Raw genomic sequence first — 17,335 nt, 5'->3', positions numbered from 1 at the left:
TCGATGGGCCAAATGGCCTACTGCTGCGAGGTTTCTAAACGATCCCACAACCACGGTCTTGAAGTCTTGCAGAGGAATGGGCAATAAACGCTGGTCTAGTCAGCGAGGCCCAGATCCCATGAACGAATGAATAAAAAATGTTTTCAAATTGCACTAACCTTTAGAATTGAAATCAGTATCAGCCAAGAGTGTGCTCAGATCTTGGACTACAGCCGAATTTTGATCTTGTGCGAAAATGCCATGAAGTGAGCCACGCTGATGCTGATTATTGGTTCTGTTATTGCCTTCCAAGTCTAGTAAAGCTGCGTATCTTTAATGAATATGAATACTGGTCAGGAGTTTGCAATATATTTGTGATGTTATACATATACTGCTCAGTGATAGCGTTACATATTCCAACGTAATTGTCAAATAAATTCTGAGACATGAAAGCAAAATAAACCGTAGCCACATGATCTAACAAGTCTGTAATAATGTCACTAATTTTACTACATTTCCATTGTCAGAAATGTATTGGCTGTCAGTTGAATCTGTACTTTCCAGCTTGTTACTCATGCACACTATTTTTTGTACACTTTTGCAGCCTTGGGCTTGGCCAGCTCGAGAGTTCCTCAGGAAGAAAACTGATTGGAAAAGAGGTGTGTTTCACAGTGGAGTACAAGACTCCCCAGGGTGTGAATATGGAATGGTTTACCTGGGCAAAGGTTAGTGAATTATTCTTCATACAAGAAGGTTTTGAATAAACTGTACTAAATTGTCTCCATCTCAGCCACTGTACATGAGCACAGCCGTGCTCCGAAGCTAGTGAGTCGAAAGAAATCTGTTGGACTTTAACCTGGTTTTGCCCACTCCAGTCCAACGCAGGTATCTCCACATCACTGTATATTGGGAGGGAGGAGAAACATTACCTGGTAAATATATCCACAAACCTTGGTTTTGTGCAGTCATAAAAAATGGCATCTCCTTTTTCCTACTATGTAGGAATATCTGGATTTCCCAAAAAAACTCAATGAAAAAATATATAATTTTCCCGAGAAAGTTGATGAATGGCTGCACCTCTGGGTGAACCCAACCAACCCTCAAGGCAAACTTTATTTTCGCGAGACTGAGAAACCCAGCCATGTCACTAATTCAGGTCTCTACACACAATTTCAGATAATTCTCAAGTAACTTGTTTAGTAACCTCATTGTCTTGATCAGATATTAACAGTAATTTATGTATTTTTGCCTCAAATTATTAGTATCCTGTGGCTGGGACCTGTTCAGTTCCAATAATTCTTTGAAAAATGTAAAATGGCAATTGAGGCCTTTATGATAGGTCATTGATTAGGATTGAAAATGGTAGTAATTGGCTTGTATCAGTGTCAGACCTTCTGTCAGTTAATTTCTCCCGAGTTCCCACTTCATCCCCAACCTTCCTTTATTCTTGTCCCAACCAATGCTGGCTTAAAATCTATCACTTCTCTTAACTTTTCCCAGTTCTGATGAAAGGGCACTGGTCTGAAGTGTTAACTCTGTTTCACTCTTCTCCAATGCTGCCCGACCAGCTGAGCATATCCAGCACCTTCTGTTTTTAATTCAGAACAGTATTTAGACATTTGTTATGCTGCTTCTGCTTTTAACTGGTCGGTCACTGCCATGTGTTCTTCTGCTGCCAAGTTATTGGCAGGCTAGGGTGCTCTTTTGATCCTTGTATATCACATTGACCTGACAATCTGCTTATTTTTCCACTCTTCCCCAAATAAATAATATTGTGGAATCTAAATATTTAAAATTATTCTAAGTGTTTTACCCCATTCCTCGGCTAGAAGTCATTTCTGGTCTATTTTGTTGTATGAACATTTTGACTTTTGCATTAAATTAGTTTACTAGTTTGGACTGACGTTTGTCAGTTTATTTTTTAGCTCATCAAGGAGGGGTTTTGTATATTTTTCTATGCAGTTACCTTATTTCAAGACTGTGCAATACAATTTTCCTTCATTTGATGCAAGGAGACAGTGTTTCCCACCGGGAACCCTGGATGAACAGGGATATCCACTGCTTGCTGAAGTCTAGGTCCGAGGCGTTTAAATCAGGCGACTCTGATCTATACAAGAAAGCCAGATATGACCTAAGGAAATCCATCAAAGATGCCAAAAGACAGTACCGGACCAAGCTGGAGTCCCAGGCTAGGCACACAGACCCCCGGCCGACTATGACAAGGTCTGCAAGATATAACGGGCTACAAGATGATGGCATGTAAAATAGCCACTCCAATGCACCCCTCCCTGAGGAGCTCAACGCATTCTATGCCTGCTTTGAGCAAGAGGTCAGCGAGAGCATGCCCTCCAGCCTGGAAGCCTCGGATGAACTTGTATCCGAGGTCACCATTGCAGATGACAGAGCAGCCTTCTCGAAGGTCAACCCACGGAAAGCCACTGGCCTGGATGGGTACCTGGATGAGCACGTGGGTCTTGCACGGATCAGCTGGCGGGGGTATTCGCAGACATCTTCAACCTCTTTACAAGAATCTGAGGGTCCCTATCTGCTTCATCCCTGTACCAAAGAAAAGCCAGCGTGCCTTAATGATTATCATCTAGTGGCTCTGACACCAATCATTATGAAGTGCTTTGAAGGTTAGTCACGGCACGAATCAGCTCCAGCCTTGCGGATTGCCTTGATCCACTACAGTTCGTCTACCGCTGCATCAGGTCCACAGCAGACACCATCTCCCTGCTCCTGATCTCAACACTGGAACACCTAGATAACAAAGACACCTATGCCAGACTCCTATTTATTGACTACAGTTCAGCCATCAAAACTATTATTCCGATGAAACTCATCTCCAAACTCTCTGGCCTGGGCCTCGGCTCCCCCTGGATCCTGAGCTTCCTAACCCACCATAATCAGTAAGGAAAGGCAACAACACCTCCTCCACGATTATCCTCAACACCGGTGCCCCACAAGGCTGTGTCCTCAGCCCCCTACTATACTCCTTGTATACCTATGACTGTGGCTAAATTCCCCTCCAATTCGATTCTCAAATTTGCTGATGACGCCACTGTAGTGGGTCAGATTTCAAACATTGACGAGACAGAGTACAGGAATGAGTTAGAGAATCTGGTGAACTGGTGCTACGACAATAATCTCTCCCTCAATGTCAACAAAACGAAGGAGATTGTCATCGACTTCAGAAAGCATAGAGGAGAACATGCCCCTGTCTACATCAATGGGAACGAATAGTAGAAAGGGTCGAGAGCTTCAAGTTTTTAGGTGTCCAGATTACCAACAAACCTGTCTTGGTCTCCCAATGCGACAATATAATTAAGAAAGCCCATCAACGACTACTTTCTCAGAAGACTTAGGATTTGGCATGCCAGCTATGACTCTCACCAACTTCTACAGAGCATTATTGAAAGCATTCTTTCTGGTTGTATCACAGCTTGGTATGGTTCCTGCTCAGCCCAAGACCGCAGGAAACCACAAAAGGTCGTGAATGTAGCCCAGTCCATCACGCAAACCAGCCTCCCATCCATTGACTCTATCTATAATTCCCGCTGCCTCGGAAAGGCAACCAGCAAAATTAAGGACCCCATGCACCCTGGACATATACTCTTCCACCGCCTTCCGTCACGAAAATGATTCAAAAGTTTGAGGTCAAGTAACAACCGACTCAGGAACAGCTTCGTCCCTTTTGCCATCAGATTTTTGAATGGACCTACCTCGTATTAAGTTGATTTTTTCCTACGTCCCCTACAAAGCATACAAGAAATAACACTTTTCACTGTATACTAATACATGTGACAGTAATAAATCAAATCAAGAGTTGAAATTATTAATAGTGGTCTTAAGACATATTTTCTAAAGGTGGCCAGAGTTAGAAAGGTGCTACTACAGAGGGGAAGGTAGGCAGGGGTTTTGGGTCTTCCGAACCTGATGTATTACTACTGGGCGGCGAATGTGGAGAAGGTGCGGAGCTGGGTCAGAGGGGTTGATTCCCAGTTGGTCAGAATGGAGGAGAGTTTATGCAGGGGGTCGGGATTGAAAGACTAGCAAAAGCGCCGCTCCCAATAGCCCTGGGGAAGTACTCCAGGAGTCCGGTAATAATAGCTTCATTGAAAATTTGGAGGCAGTTTCGCCAACACTTTGGGTTGGGGCAAGGTCAAGGAAATGCGGATTCGGGGGAACCACAGATTTGAGCAGGGAGGTGAGATGGAAAGTTTTGGAAATGGGGAGAAGGGGATTAAAACACTGAAAGATTTGTTTCTTAGGGGTCGGTTTGCAGGATTGAAGGAACTGGAAGCGAAGTATGGGCTGGAGCAGGGAGGAGAAATGTTTAGATACATTGCAGGTTCGAGGTTTTGCCAGAAAGGAGAGATACAGAGCTAATCACATTCATATGTTTTGGTCCTGTCCAAAGCTAGAGGGTTACAGGAAAGAGGTTTTTAGAGTAATTTCTAAAGTGGTGCACGTGAAACTGGACCCGGGCCCCCGGGTGACCATATCGGGGTGTCGGACCAGCCAGGCTTGGAAATGGGAGCGGAAGCAGATGTTGTAGCCTTCGCCTCGTTGATCGCCCGAAGGGGATCCTGATGGGATGGAGGGCAGCCTCTCCACCCTGTACCCTGGCGTGGTGGGGGTCTTGTTGGAATGCTTAACTCTTGAGAAAGTTAAGTTTGAACTGAGGGGAAGGATGGAGAGGTTCTACAATTCATGGGCATTATTCATCATGCACTTTCGAGAACTGGATAACATTGCATATTAGTTAGGGGGGTGGGTGGGGGGGAGGGGGTGGTGTGTGTTGATGGTGACTATGGGTGATTCCTGATTATTTTTTGTTATTTGTTGATGTGAACATGTGGGCTACTGTTTGGGGTTTGGTGGGAGGATGGGATCGTCATTGATATGGGGATTGACATTTGTTACTGATTATTGTTTATTGTTTGTCGCTGTAAATTTGGGAGAAAATATGAAAAAGGGGGAGAAATAAAGAAATATTTAAAAAAAAAAGGACAAATTTTCTAATCGATGATGGCATCCATGATAGTTGCCCCTTTTTTCTGTGCAAAAGGTGACATTAAGCAGGTACCAAGCTCCAAATCCAGCTGACGGTAACCAGCTCCTTAAAAAGGCCTCGAGTAAAACCCATCCACTGACCCTCTCGTGGCATATTTGATCTTCTCCGGATGCAGAAATCCCACCGGGTCCCCTAATCAAGCCTCAGCCACAGATGGCACCGGAGAGTCCACCTGAGCAAGACTCTCATCCGGGCTGTTACAGAGGCAAAGGCTAAGACATCTACCACCTTCCCCTTCTGCAGCACCGGCAAGTTCGACATGCCAAAAATTGGCCCCATAGCAACACTCAGAATCCCTGTCATTGTTTTAAAAAAAAAAGGAAAACCAAAAATCAACAAGCCTGGGCAAGACCAAAACATGTGCGTGTGTTTCACAAGCCCCCTAGAACCCCTCTAAAAACTTTCTTCTTTGCCCAACAATTTCTCTGAGAAGCAGTGCTGGTCCGAGGAGACAGAAGAGCTCTTACGTGACTGCTTAGAGACAGTGGATTGGTCCATATTTAAGAACTCAGCGACTAACTTAAATGAGTATGCCACCACCGTCACAGACTTCATCAGCAAATGTGTGGACGACTGCGTGCCAAAGAAAGCAGTACGTACGTCCCCCAACTGGAAACCATGGCTCAACCGCGAGATTGACTCCCTACCGAAGCACAGATCTGAGGTGTTCAAGGCAGACGACCCTGTCCTATACAAGAAATCCAGGTACAACCTCCGCAAAGCCATCCGAGATGCCAAGAGAGAATATCAAACTAAGCTAGAGTCACAGACAGACTCTCGGCGGTTGTGGCAAGGACTAAACAACATAATGGGCTACAAAGCGAAGCCGAGCAGTATCTCTGGCAGCCGCGCACCCCTCCCCGATGAACTTAATGCATTCTATGCTCGGTTTGAGCAGATAACCAACAATCCGCTGTCGAGTGCCCCAGCAGCCCATAATTCACCCATACCCACCATCACAGTTTCCGAAGTCAGATCGGCCTTCCTGGAAGTGAACCCACGGAAGGCGATGTGCCCGGACGGGATCCCTGGTCGTGCACTCAGAGCCTGCGTATACCAGCTGGCAGAGGTATTCACAGACATCTTTAACCTATCCCTACTCCACTCCGAGGTCCCCACCTGCTTCAAGAAGACCACCATCATACAGGTACCAAAGAAGAACCAGGCAACATGCCTCAATGACTACCGCCCGGTGGCCCTGACGTCAGTTGTAATGAAGTGCTTTGAGAGGCTGATCATGAAGCGCATCACCTCCATACTCCCGGAACGCCTTGACCCACTTCAATTCGCATACCGTCGCAACCGGTCCACATCAGACGCCATTTCCCTGGCCCTCCACTCGAATAACGACGAGTCCGAATACAGGAGGGAGATAGAGAACCTAGTGGAGTGGGGTAATGACACCAATCTCTCCCTCAATGCCAGCAAAACTAAAGAGCTGGTCATCGACTTCAGGAAGCAAAGTACTGTACACACCCCTGTCAGCATCAACGGAGCCGAGGTGGAGATGGTGAGCAGTTTCAAATTCCTAGGGGTGCACATCACCAAAAATCTATCCTGGTCCACTCACGTCGACGCTATCACCAAGAAAGCACAACAGCGCCTATACTTCCTCAGGAAACTAAGGAAATTCAGCATGTCCACATTAACCCGTACCAACTTTTACAGATGCACTATGGAAAGCATCCTATCAGGCTGCATCACAGCCTGGTATGGCAACTGCTCGGCCCAGGACCGCAAGGAACTTCAGAAAGTTGTGAATACCGCCCAGTCCATCACACGAACCTGCCTCCCATCCATTGATTCCATCTACACCTCCCGCTGCCGGGGGAAAGCGGGCAGCATAATCAAGGATCCCTCCCACCCGGCTTACTCACTTTTCCAACTTCTTCCATCGGGCAGGAGATTCAGAAGTCTGAGAACACGCACGAACAGACTCAAAAACAGCTTCTTCCCAGACTCCTAAATGACCCTCTTATTGACTGACCTCATTAACACTACATCCTGTATGCTTCAACCGATGCCAATGCTTATGTAGTTACATTGTATATCTTGTGTTGCCCTATTATGTATTCTCATGTATTTTCTTGAATTGTTTAATTCCCTTTTCTTCCATGTACTGAATGATCTGTTGAGCTGCTTGCAGAAAAATACTTTTCACTGTACCTCGGTACACGTGACTATAAACAAATCCAATCCAATCCAATATAGAACATAGAACAGTACAGCACAGAACAGGCCCTTCGGCCCTCGATGTTGTGCCGAGCAATGATCACCCTACTTAAACCCACGTAACCCGTATACCCGTAACCCAACAATCCCCCCATTAACCTTACACTACGGGCAATTTAGCATGGCCAATCCACCTAACCCGCACATCTTTGGACTGTGGGAGGAAACCGGAGCACCCGGAGGAAACCCACGCACACACGGGGAGGACGTGCAGACTCCATACAGACAGTGACCCAGCCGGGAATTGAACCTGGGACCCTGGAGCTGTGAAGCATTGATGCTAACCACCATGCTACCGTATCTGCTGCATAAGGCTCTATTTCCTGTGTTGAAGTACACCCTCACATTACTTTGTATCAAACAGCGATTGACAAGTGTGGGTTAACCAGGGGTGGGAGGATGTAGTCATTAAATCCACATAGTGATGGATTTAACAGTGTTATACATGCTCTTTTGATGCTTGCTTGATTACCTTGTGATGGTGTGGGTGGGTTTTTGAGTTTTTATTTGAATTAATTTGGATGATGCTAGGGAAGACCATGATGTATAGGAAAACACAATCACTTTCCTGCTTTTTGCACATTGAGTAATAATGATAAGATCTGATTATGTTTGCATTGTCGGATTCCTCAATGATGGCTTGCCCTGCAGGAGGACCTCTCTGTCTTTCCTTGCCCTATGCTCATCTATTAATATTGTGTCAACTTAGAATAAACTCATCCATTTTGTCCAGTAAATGTATCTCCAATTAGAGCTCTTTTGAGAGCCCCAAGCATATTTAACAAGGACTCTGTTCAGATACTTTTCTGCTGTGAAATGCCTTGTACCATTGTTAGAAATTGTGTGGAACCTGCAGATTTTAGTGCAGTTGAACCTATTTTTAATGGGTTTTATGAGTTTCCTTTGGAGCATTGAGCTTTGTTGACCTGCTAAATGTATTTAACTGGTTGCTTGAGTTACATCACTAAGTATGCTGATGAGTTGAAGTGCCTTCAAATTGAAGACTAACAATGTCAAATAGGGTGCCAAATTTGATGCCAAGAAACCTTGGGTACAATTCCTGTTAACATTAAAAATAAACATCTAAGAATACTGAAGAGACATCAAGGAAAACCCTTTAAATTGGCAATGTAATTATCTTTTAAGAATATTAGCCTGCCAAGTTGTCTCAAAATGTAAAGTAAATTTGAGATCAATACATTTTTGCTAACCATGGGAGATGGTTGGAGTTAAGGTACAGATTACCCAGAATTAGTGGAAGAGCGGCATACTCTTCTTCCCATGTTCCAAAATCTGCTTTATAAGAGGTACAAAATAGTCTCCTCCTTGCAATAGTTGGCCTCCAATGGGCCTGAGGAAGATGAGGGCAGATTTTAAATATAAAAACTGCAGGTTTAAAAAAAACAATAAAGTGCTGGAAACGTGTTGCAGGGAACACCTATGAATGTCAAACAAACCCATTTCTGGTGTGGATTGTTTTATTTGAGCTGAAGAATCTTACTGATGAACATCATTTAAAAAAAAAGAACAGAATGAGAAGGAATACACTTAATGCATGTTCTTTTACATTCCCATACATGTAAAGTGTGCATGTTCTCCAAGCGTTTGCTTTCTGTCCATGGTTCCAAGGTATCTGGATTTTCTCTTTTGGGTTTTGTCAAATTCCATTCACCCACTGCGCATAGATCACCACCAATTCTTCATCTTTTGTTGCTGATTTATCCATGATAATCTTCCTTTTCTCCAGATGGAAAACTACCAGGCTGTTAAATTACTCATATTTGGGGTTAACTGAGCTTCATTTTTTTGGTATTAAAGAGTTGCCTAAATCCTTAAATTATCTTGTAACCCTGTTGCTAGTTCCAGCATGTCCGCTATATTGGTGGTTGTTGGGTTTCGGAAAGTGATGGATTGTTAGATGTAGCTCTGTTGCATCAATGATAGAACTCATTAAAATATATGTTTGGAACGAATGCTGTGACACTTGATGCAAAAATAGATTTGTTTTTGAGAAGTCTGTTTACTTGGAATACGAACATAAACCATAGGGAGTGGGGGGTGGAAGGAGAAGACCATTTGGCTCATTAATGTCAGTCCCTCCCACATACCATACCTGTGCATTTGTGGTCATAAACTCATCCAATCCAATCTAGACATTTGTGATTATATTGACTATTGGAAGAATATTCTGACAAGGCTGTTACTTGTTTTCTAGATTACTGTTTTCTGTGTTGTTTTCTGAATCATTGCACTGAAATGTTTTTTTAATGTCATTCTTCTGGTAACTTAGATACAACGGGGGAGAATATTGCTGAGTCGTTGTTAACAGAGGGATTGGTTGCAGTTCGTAGGGAAGGAATTCGAGGAGCAAAGTGAGTAGTTCTTTTTTAAATGCTCTTGATGAATTGGAAGAAATTGAATGGATCTATTGTGCCTTCTCTGTCCTCCATAATCCATAGAGTAACATTGGACTTGCTAACGTATCCGGGGCAAGGTGTTAAAAAAAAAGCAAAAGAAAAAGTTGAATTACCAATTTTGCTTCCCCTTGGTCCAGTTTTCCTTGCCTTTCTTCAAGCGTATTTTTGTTGTGGGATTGATGAATATGTTATGAGTATTATTTTGTGAAAAACCTCAGGGTGCTGGGTTTTTCTCCCCTAATCCAAATTTGTGATCCATTCCAAGTGTCTGCAAACAGGAGGGCCTGGTAGCATTGATCTCCCTTGATCACTGATGGGACAGTTCCATAACTGAACAACAGAGTTAAACCCGCAGAGATCTGTAAACTGAAGTTGCTAGCATCCTTTTGAAGTAGGGTAGAAATTTTTGAATTTGCATGCAGTTTTGTAGGTGATTGTTATTTTGTTCTATCTTGCTGCATTTGTACAGAGGAGATGATCTGGGAGAAACTCATTTGTTTTTAACTAATGGGAAAACTGCAGATACTGCTGCAGATATCTAATTTCTTAGTTCTCTCCCCACTAATCTGCCCCCACACACACACCTGCTTTCGCTCTCTCTTTACTTATTTTTTTTTGTTCTCTCTCTCCGAACAGTAATGTGCTGACATATGTTTGCATTCGTATATGCTTGACAGCACGTCACTTTTCTCAGCTGGAAAGCTGACTTTCTCTCTCCGTCCTGTGGGAATGTGCCATCTCTTGTGATTTTACTGAAATTGGAAACCTCATTGTGTGGGGAATTGTTGGGTGAGAGGGGAACCTATTTATCATCCATCAGAGGAGGACACAGTACTATATCAATTGACACTTTCATTTATTCTTTTTGCCAATTCCCCACAAACCGGGGATTTCTGGGTAGGAATTGAATGGTTGACTTGGCATTTCTTCCCTGTCCCCACCCCATATTCTGTTCTTGCCCACCACCCATCTATTTCCAAACAACCAATTTTCATTTCTCTTTCTTTCTCTCTTTTCTCTTCTCTTTTCCCCCCCCCTCCCCCCAAAATCAAAATCACCACCTATTGATCTCCCTCCACCTCCTTTCGCTCCACCATGGTCAAGAGAACCCAATCAATAATTTGCAATGGCTGAGTTTAACTTGTCTGTTCAAAACTTGGTGGGGGGCATAGAGGAGAAGGAAATGTATTAGCATTTAGAAAATCAAAAAGCGGTTTGCTAGTCTTTCATGTTGTCATGTTTTGCGTGTATGGTTAGTGATATTCAGTAGAATTTGACACAGCTGACCTGGAATGTCTTATTGTGAAGTATGTTTCGGGAAATGGCACGAAACATCGTGAAATTTGTTATGCCCTGCAATAGTTGGAGATGTCTTAGTGTCAGAGATTCCTCATGAATTTCCAATATCATCCCATCGCATTGGATGTTGCATGGAAGACTTAAGTTACATAGAATTACTGCACAGAAGAAGACCGTTTGGGCCAATTAGCCTATTGATTGATTGATATTATTGTCACATGTACCGAACTACAGTGAAAAGTATTTTTCTGCGGCCAAGGGAACGTACGCAGTACGTAGATAGTAGACAAAAGAATAATCAACAAAGTACGTTGTTAGTGGTGCATCAACAAAGTGATTGGTTACAGTGCGGAAGAAAACATAAAAGAGCATTATTCGTAATTATATATGAAGTGGAAAAGAGTTTTAATAGATCAGAACGGTGATAAGAGAGCAACGAAAGGGGTCTGGTTGAGAGAGCTCGCAGAGTCGCCATGCTCCGGCGCCATCTTGGAAACCATGCTGGTATTTGTACTCAGTGAGCCATACTTTACCTCAAACTAGCAGTAAAGAATTTCTATATAGTCACCTGAGAGACTGGTTTAACTTCTAATTTGCAAGAGTGCACCTGAGAGTGAAGCGTGCCCTCTGTATTTCATTGGACTGTTAACCTAAGTTTTGTGTTTTTGGTGCTGGCTTGAACCCACAACCTGCTGACTCAGCACCGACCTACAGCTGACATAAGATGCAGGAAATGCCCAATCATGCTTCTAGATTCAAGGGCAATGCTGGTCGAGACCTGGGAAGGGAATTGTGTACAGGTTTCTGCTAATACTGTTGTATTTCTCTTAGTCCCGAGCAAACCCGACTTTGTGAACTTGAGGATCAAGCAAAAGCTGCTAAGAAAGGAATGTGGGGTGAAGGAGGAGGTTCACACACCATTCGAAATCTGAAATACACCATTGAAAATCCTCGCCATTTTGTGGACTCCAATCATCAAAAAACCAGTTAATGGTTAGTGAACCAGGTTAACTCTCCCAAATGTGATAGCTTTTGATGTTTAATCCTTTGCGTCCTGAGTTTCACTGTGTATTCAATTCTTCGTGTTTGCATTTAGTAAGTCATTATTAACTTTGGTGAATTGGCAATATTTGAGACTTTACAAAAGATGCCCATGATGTTACAGGTGTGTTGGTTAAATGACTGACACAGCCAAAATTGCAACGGGATCTGCCTTGGCATGGAGTGCTGCTGGGGTCTCTGCTCGGGCCTCAACCTTTTGCAGATGGGCCGAATGGCCTCTGCACTGTAAATTCTATGATTCTATGAATTTACATCAATGACTTGGATTAAGGGAATGAAGACATGGTAGCTAAATTTGCAGACAACACAAAGATAGGTAGGGAAGTATGTTGTGAAGAAGACATAAGGGGCGTGAATCTCCGGTCGTGACGCCAAAATCCGATCGGCCGGGAAATACCCATTTCCAAAGACAACAGGGGCGGCTCCACTTTCATGATGCTCCGGCCTCTCCGATGGGGGCCGTATCAATGCCACAGGACGTTGCCTCAGGCCCACCCCCGATGCTCCGCCCTCGACTGGCCAAGATCCCGACGGCATCAGTCGCGTGTGCTATTCATTGTTGGGAACTCGGCATGGCGGCTGCGGACTCCGTCCAATGCCGCCAGTCGGGGGCGGGCTGATCTGTGGGCTGGAGTGACTTTGGCAGGGTCTGGGCACTGTTTGGGGCGGGGGGGGGGGTCTGGGGCTCACGAGCCGGCAAAAGGGGGTATTATTTTGGAGGCTGGGTCCGCGTGTATCCGGTGCCATGTTGCGCGGCCACTGACCCGGCAACACTCTGGGCTGCATCGGCAGCGAGAGCCGGGTGCTCTTCACTGCTTGACTCTAGCCCCCAGCCAAACGGAGGATCGGTGGCCGTTTTGCGTCGAAATTGGGGTTGTAAAACGCCACGGTTCCCACGCTGGGGTCAGGACATAGCCTCAAAATCGGAGAATCCAACACAAGGAGTTTGCAAATGGAAAATAAGGTGCAAAATGTGAAGATGTTCACTTTTGGCAGGAAGTGTAGAATGACCCAGAATGCTATGGTGCGGTGTTTTGTGCGTGAATCACAAAGTTAGTGTGCAGATGCAGCATGTAGTCAGGAAGGCTAATGGAATACTAACCTTTATTATGAAAGGAATTGATCATAAATGGTATGCTTCAGTTATACAGGGCATTGGTGAGACCGCATCTCATACTGTGTGCAGCTTCAGTCTCGTTTAAGGAAAGATATAAATGCACTGAAGGTAGTTTAGAGGAGGTTTACTAGATAAATACCTGGAATGAGCGTGTTGTCTTGTGAGGATAGCTTGCAAAGACTGGGCTTATTTCCACTAGAGTTTAGAAGAGTGAGGGGTTTGTTCATTGAAGTGTACAGATCCTGAGCGGTATTGACAAGGTGGATGGATGTTGAAACAATGTTTCCTCTTGTGGGTGAATCCAGAATTAGGGGACACTTTTGAAATTAGGGGATCTGTCACTTTTAAAATTTAAAATAACACCTGACCATCAGTGTGGGTACTTTCTCCCCCTGGCTGCGTGGGTTTACTCTGGGTGCTCTGGCTTCCACAGTCCAGAGACGTGCAGGTAGGTGGATTGGCCATGCTAAATTGCCCCATAATGTCCAAAGATGTAGGTTAGCTGGGATCACGCGGATAGGGTGTGAAGTGGACTTGGTAGAGTGGTGTTTCAGAGGGTCGTGCAGACACAGTGGGCTGTATGGCCTCTTTCTGCACTGTAGTGATTCTATGACCGGACAGAGATGAGAATTTTTGAAACAATGTTTCCTCCTTTCAGAGGATTGTGTGACTGCAGCTCTCTGCCTCAGAAGGTGGTGGAAGCAGTCACTGTATATTTTAATGGCAGAGGTGGATAGGTTTTTAGACGAGGGAATAAAAGGTGGTGAGGATAGATGGGAATATGGAACTCCACTCCAGCTAAGCGGCCATGAGCTTATTGGAAGGTGGGGACATGCTCGAGCGGCTGAGTGGTCTACTTCTCCTGTTTCGTATGTTTATATGATGCCACTTGCGATGTCCTGGGATCCCAAATGCAGCCTTGTTGAGGCATCAAGGAGAAACTGATTCCTTTTCCAGAGGATGGGAGTCACCACCTTGGCTTTTCTTGTTTGCCTACAATGTCTGCTACTGAGGAGCACTAGGTGGGATGGGACATGAAGGGTCATTGAGAAGGAGCATACCCATTCACTGTTTTGGCTTATAGTGTGAAGCTCCAGTATAGATTGTTTGATATGGCTGTTTCTCAAAGTCTGCTGAAAGACTGGAGGTCAAAATCATGAAGTATTTTGATGAAGTGAGTAAGGAGAAATTGTTTCTAATCACATGAGGATCAAGTAATAGTAAGTTATGTTGATCAGGAACTCGAAGGGTGGCTGAAATAGATTCAATCATAATATCCGAGAAGGAAATGTGTAACAGTAGGGCTATAGGGGAAAAGACGAGGGGTTGGACTAATTGGATGGCTCTTTCAAAGAACCAACACTGGCAAGGGCCCAAACGACGCATCTTGCACTGAATGCTTAGAACTGGGTTGTTCACATTTGTTGGTCACCCACTATGAAATGGCCCAGAAACTGAGCTTCAATTGCAGCCTTGCAACTGAGGAATTCTAGTAAATTTGAAGGAGTTAATGATGGGTATCAACTGCTCTTCTGACTACGTATATGGGACCAGTGGGCCACTGAGTTGACTATATTGAAACTGTGTTACAAGGTTGAGTTTGAGACTTATGGAGAACTTTAAAAAATATTATTTTTATTCATGAAAGATTTTCATTATAACAAAGTAACAACAATAAAGCAAACCCAATACAAACTATACCCGCTCGAACTCTAGCCCACCCTCCCCCCGCAACCGTCCATAAGAAAACTCTCCTCATGGCCCATAGCCCGACTTCCAACCCCCCTCCCAACTCATCCTCCTTCCTCATCACCTACCTGATTGGGACCCCTTCTCACTCCATCAGTTCCTTATATATTTCCGAGACCCCCAACCCTTGTTTTATACAGCACCTTATCCTGTAGACCCTTAGAGGGAGGCGAGGGAAGCTTGGAACTTGTCTCGGGACAAAATCCCGTACCTGCAGGTACTGAAATCCGTTCCCACCTTGTAACTCAAACTCCTGTAGCTTTCCAGGCTTGGGAAACCCTCCTCAATGAAAAGATCCCCAAATCTCGCAATCCCTAACCGCTGCCCCTATCCAGCCCTTCCCGGGACAAACTGTGATTATCACAGATCAGTGACCATACTGACATCCCCTCCAGTCTCGTGTTGCTTCCATTGCCCCTACACTCTCGGCGCTGCCATTATCACTGGACCGCGGGCAGCACAGTGAGTTAGCCCTGCTGCTTCACGGTGCCCAGGTTCGATCCCGGCTCTGGGTCACTGTCCGTGTGGAGTTTGCACATTCTCCCCGTGTTTGCATGGGTTTCGCCCCCACAACCCAAAGATGTGCAGGGTAGGTGGATTGGCTGCACTAAATTGCCCCTTAATTGGAAAAAATGAATTGGGTAATCTAAATAAATAAAAAATTCACTGGAACTTGTGGAGTAATGAGCCGGCGAGAACGGCAGAAATGCAGTTAACAGAGCCTTCAAGATGCGGTCTCCATCAGGGAACTTAGTATACGGGTAATTGGGGATAGGGTGGGAGAAGTGAGGTACGTGGTTTATTGTTTGTTATTATTTGAGAGGGTTTTTTTTGCGCGTCGTCCTGCGCGGCTGTTTTAGAAATGTCAATGTTAAATTGTAAAAATTACAATAAAATATTTATTGGAAAGAAAATGCTGCCTCCACTCGCTCCCACACTGACCCCCTCCCCCACTACCATTTCGTAATCATCGAAATATTGGCCACCCAGTAATAGTTAATAAAGTTCAGAAGGGCAAAGCTCCCCCTCACTGCCTCCGCTCAAGAAACCCTCAGGGCTTTCCTGGCCCATATAAAACCCGAGTTTGCTGCATTCATCTTCCTAAAAATGCCTTGGGGATGAAGTTTGGGACACACTGAAACACAAACAGCAATCTCGGGAGGACTGTCATCTTCACAGTCTGTACTCTCCCTGCCAATGACAGCGGGAGCACGTCCCACCTACGGAAGTCCCCTTTCATTTGTTCAATCACCCTGCCCAAACTTAGTATATGAAGCTGACCCCAGTCCCTTGCCACCTGAATCCCCAGGTACCTAAAACTCCTTCCCACCACTTTGAACGACATCTCCCTCAATCTCCTCTCCTGCCCCCTTGCCTGGATTCTTATGGAGAATTTAAACTGTGCAGCTCCTCTTCCTCAGTTCCAACAATAGCAACCACAAGGAAACATAGAAAATAGGAGCAAGAGGCCGCCAACCGGCCCTTTGAGCCTTTTTCGCCATTCATTATGATCATGGCTGATCAAACAACTCTGTGCCCTAATCCTGCTTTCCCCCATTTCCTTTACCCCCTATGCCCTAAGTGCTATATCGAATTGCTTCTTGAAAACATGCAATGCTTTGACCTCAATTACTTTGTGCGGTAACGAATTCCACAGGCCGGCCACTCACTGGGTGAAGAAATTTCTCCTCATCTCTGCCCTAATGGTCTACCCCTTATCCTCAGACTGTAACCGCTGGACACACACCATACTATTAAAGATTATTATTACCTACATGCTTACCATCAGTGACTGGTTTACGAGGACACCCATGTCTCGTTGCATATTCCCCCCTCCTAATTTATGGCCATTCAGATAATAGTCTGCCGCCTTGTTTTTGCTACCAAAGTGGATAACTTTGCATTTCTCCGAATTATACTGCATCTGCCATTCATTTGCCCACTCACTCCACTAATCCAATTCACATTGAAGGATCTCTGCATCCTCCTCACATACAACTTGGTAATTTGCAAATTGGTTCCCTCAGCCAAATTGTTAATATATATTATGAATAGCTGGGGCCAGGCACCAATCTCTCTGGTACCCCACTAGTCATTGCCTGCCAATTAAAAAAAGACCCGTTAATTCCTACTATTTGTTTTCTGTCTGCCAACTAGTTTTCTATCCACCTCAATGCACTGCCCCTAATCCCTTACACACTAATCTCTTATGCAAGACTTTTTCCAAAGCCTCCTGAGGTCCAAAAATACCACATCTGCTGGCTGCCCCTTGTCAATCCTCTTAGTTACATCCTCAAAGAATTCCAGTAGATTTGACGAGCATGATTTCCCCTTCATAAATCCGTGCTGACTCTGTCCGATTCTACCACTATTTTCTCAGTGCCCTGATGTAAAATCTTTGAT

At 44.6% G+C, this 17,335-nt stretch overlaps 1 protein-coding gene across 1 annotated transcript in view; it reads left to right on the top strand.

The window, feature by feature from the left end:
- Positions 1 to 17,335, top strand: part of snd1 (staphylococcal nuclease and tudor domain containing 1) — a 1,128,702-nt gene that overhangs the window by 20,772 nt on the left and 1,090,595 nt on the right. The window contains 5 exon segments of the mRNA XM_038812228.1: positions 584 to 619; positions 621 to 672; positions 675 to 704; positions 9,579 to 9,660; positions 11,836 to 11,990. Coding sequence (XP_038668156.1) covers positions 584 to 619; positions 621 to 672; positions 675 to 704; positions 9,579 to 9,660; positions 11,836 to 11,990 — 355 coding nt within the window.

The sequence above is a fragment of the Scyliorhinus canicula genome, chromosome 11, assembly GCF_902713615.1.
Source record: "Scyliorhinus canicula chromosome 11, sScyCan1.1, whole genome shotgun sequence".
NCBI lineage: Eukaryota > Metazoa > Chordata > Chondrichthyes > Carcharhiniformes > Scyliorhinidae > Scyliorhinus > Scyliorhinus canicula.
This window is presented reverse-complemented; position numbering and strand designations above follow the sequence as displayed.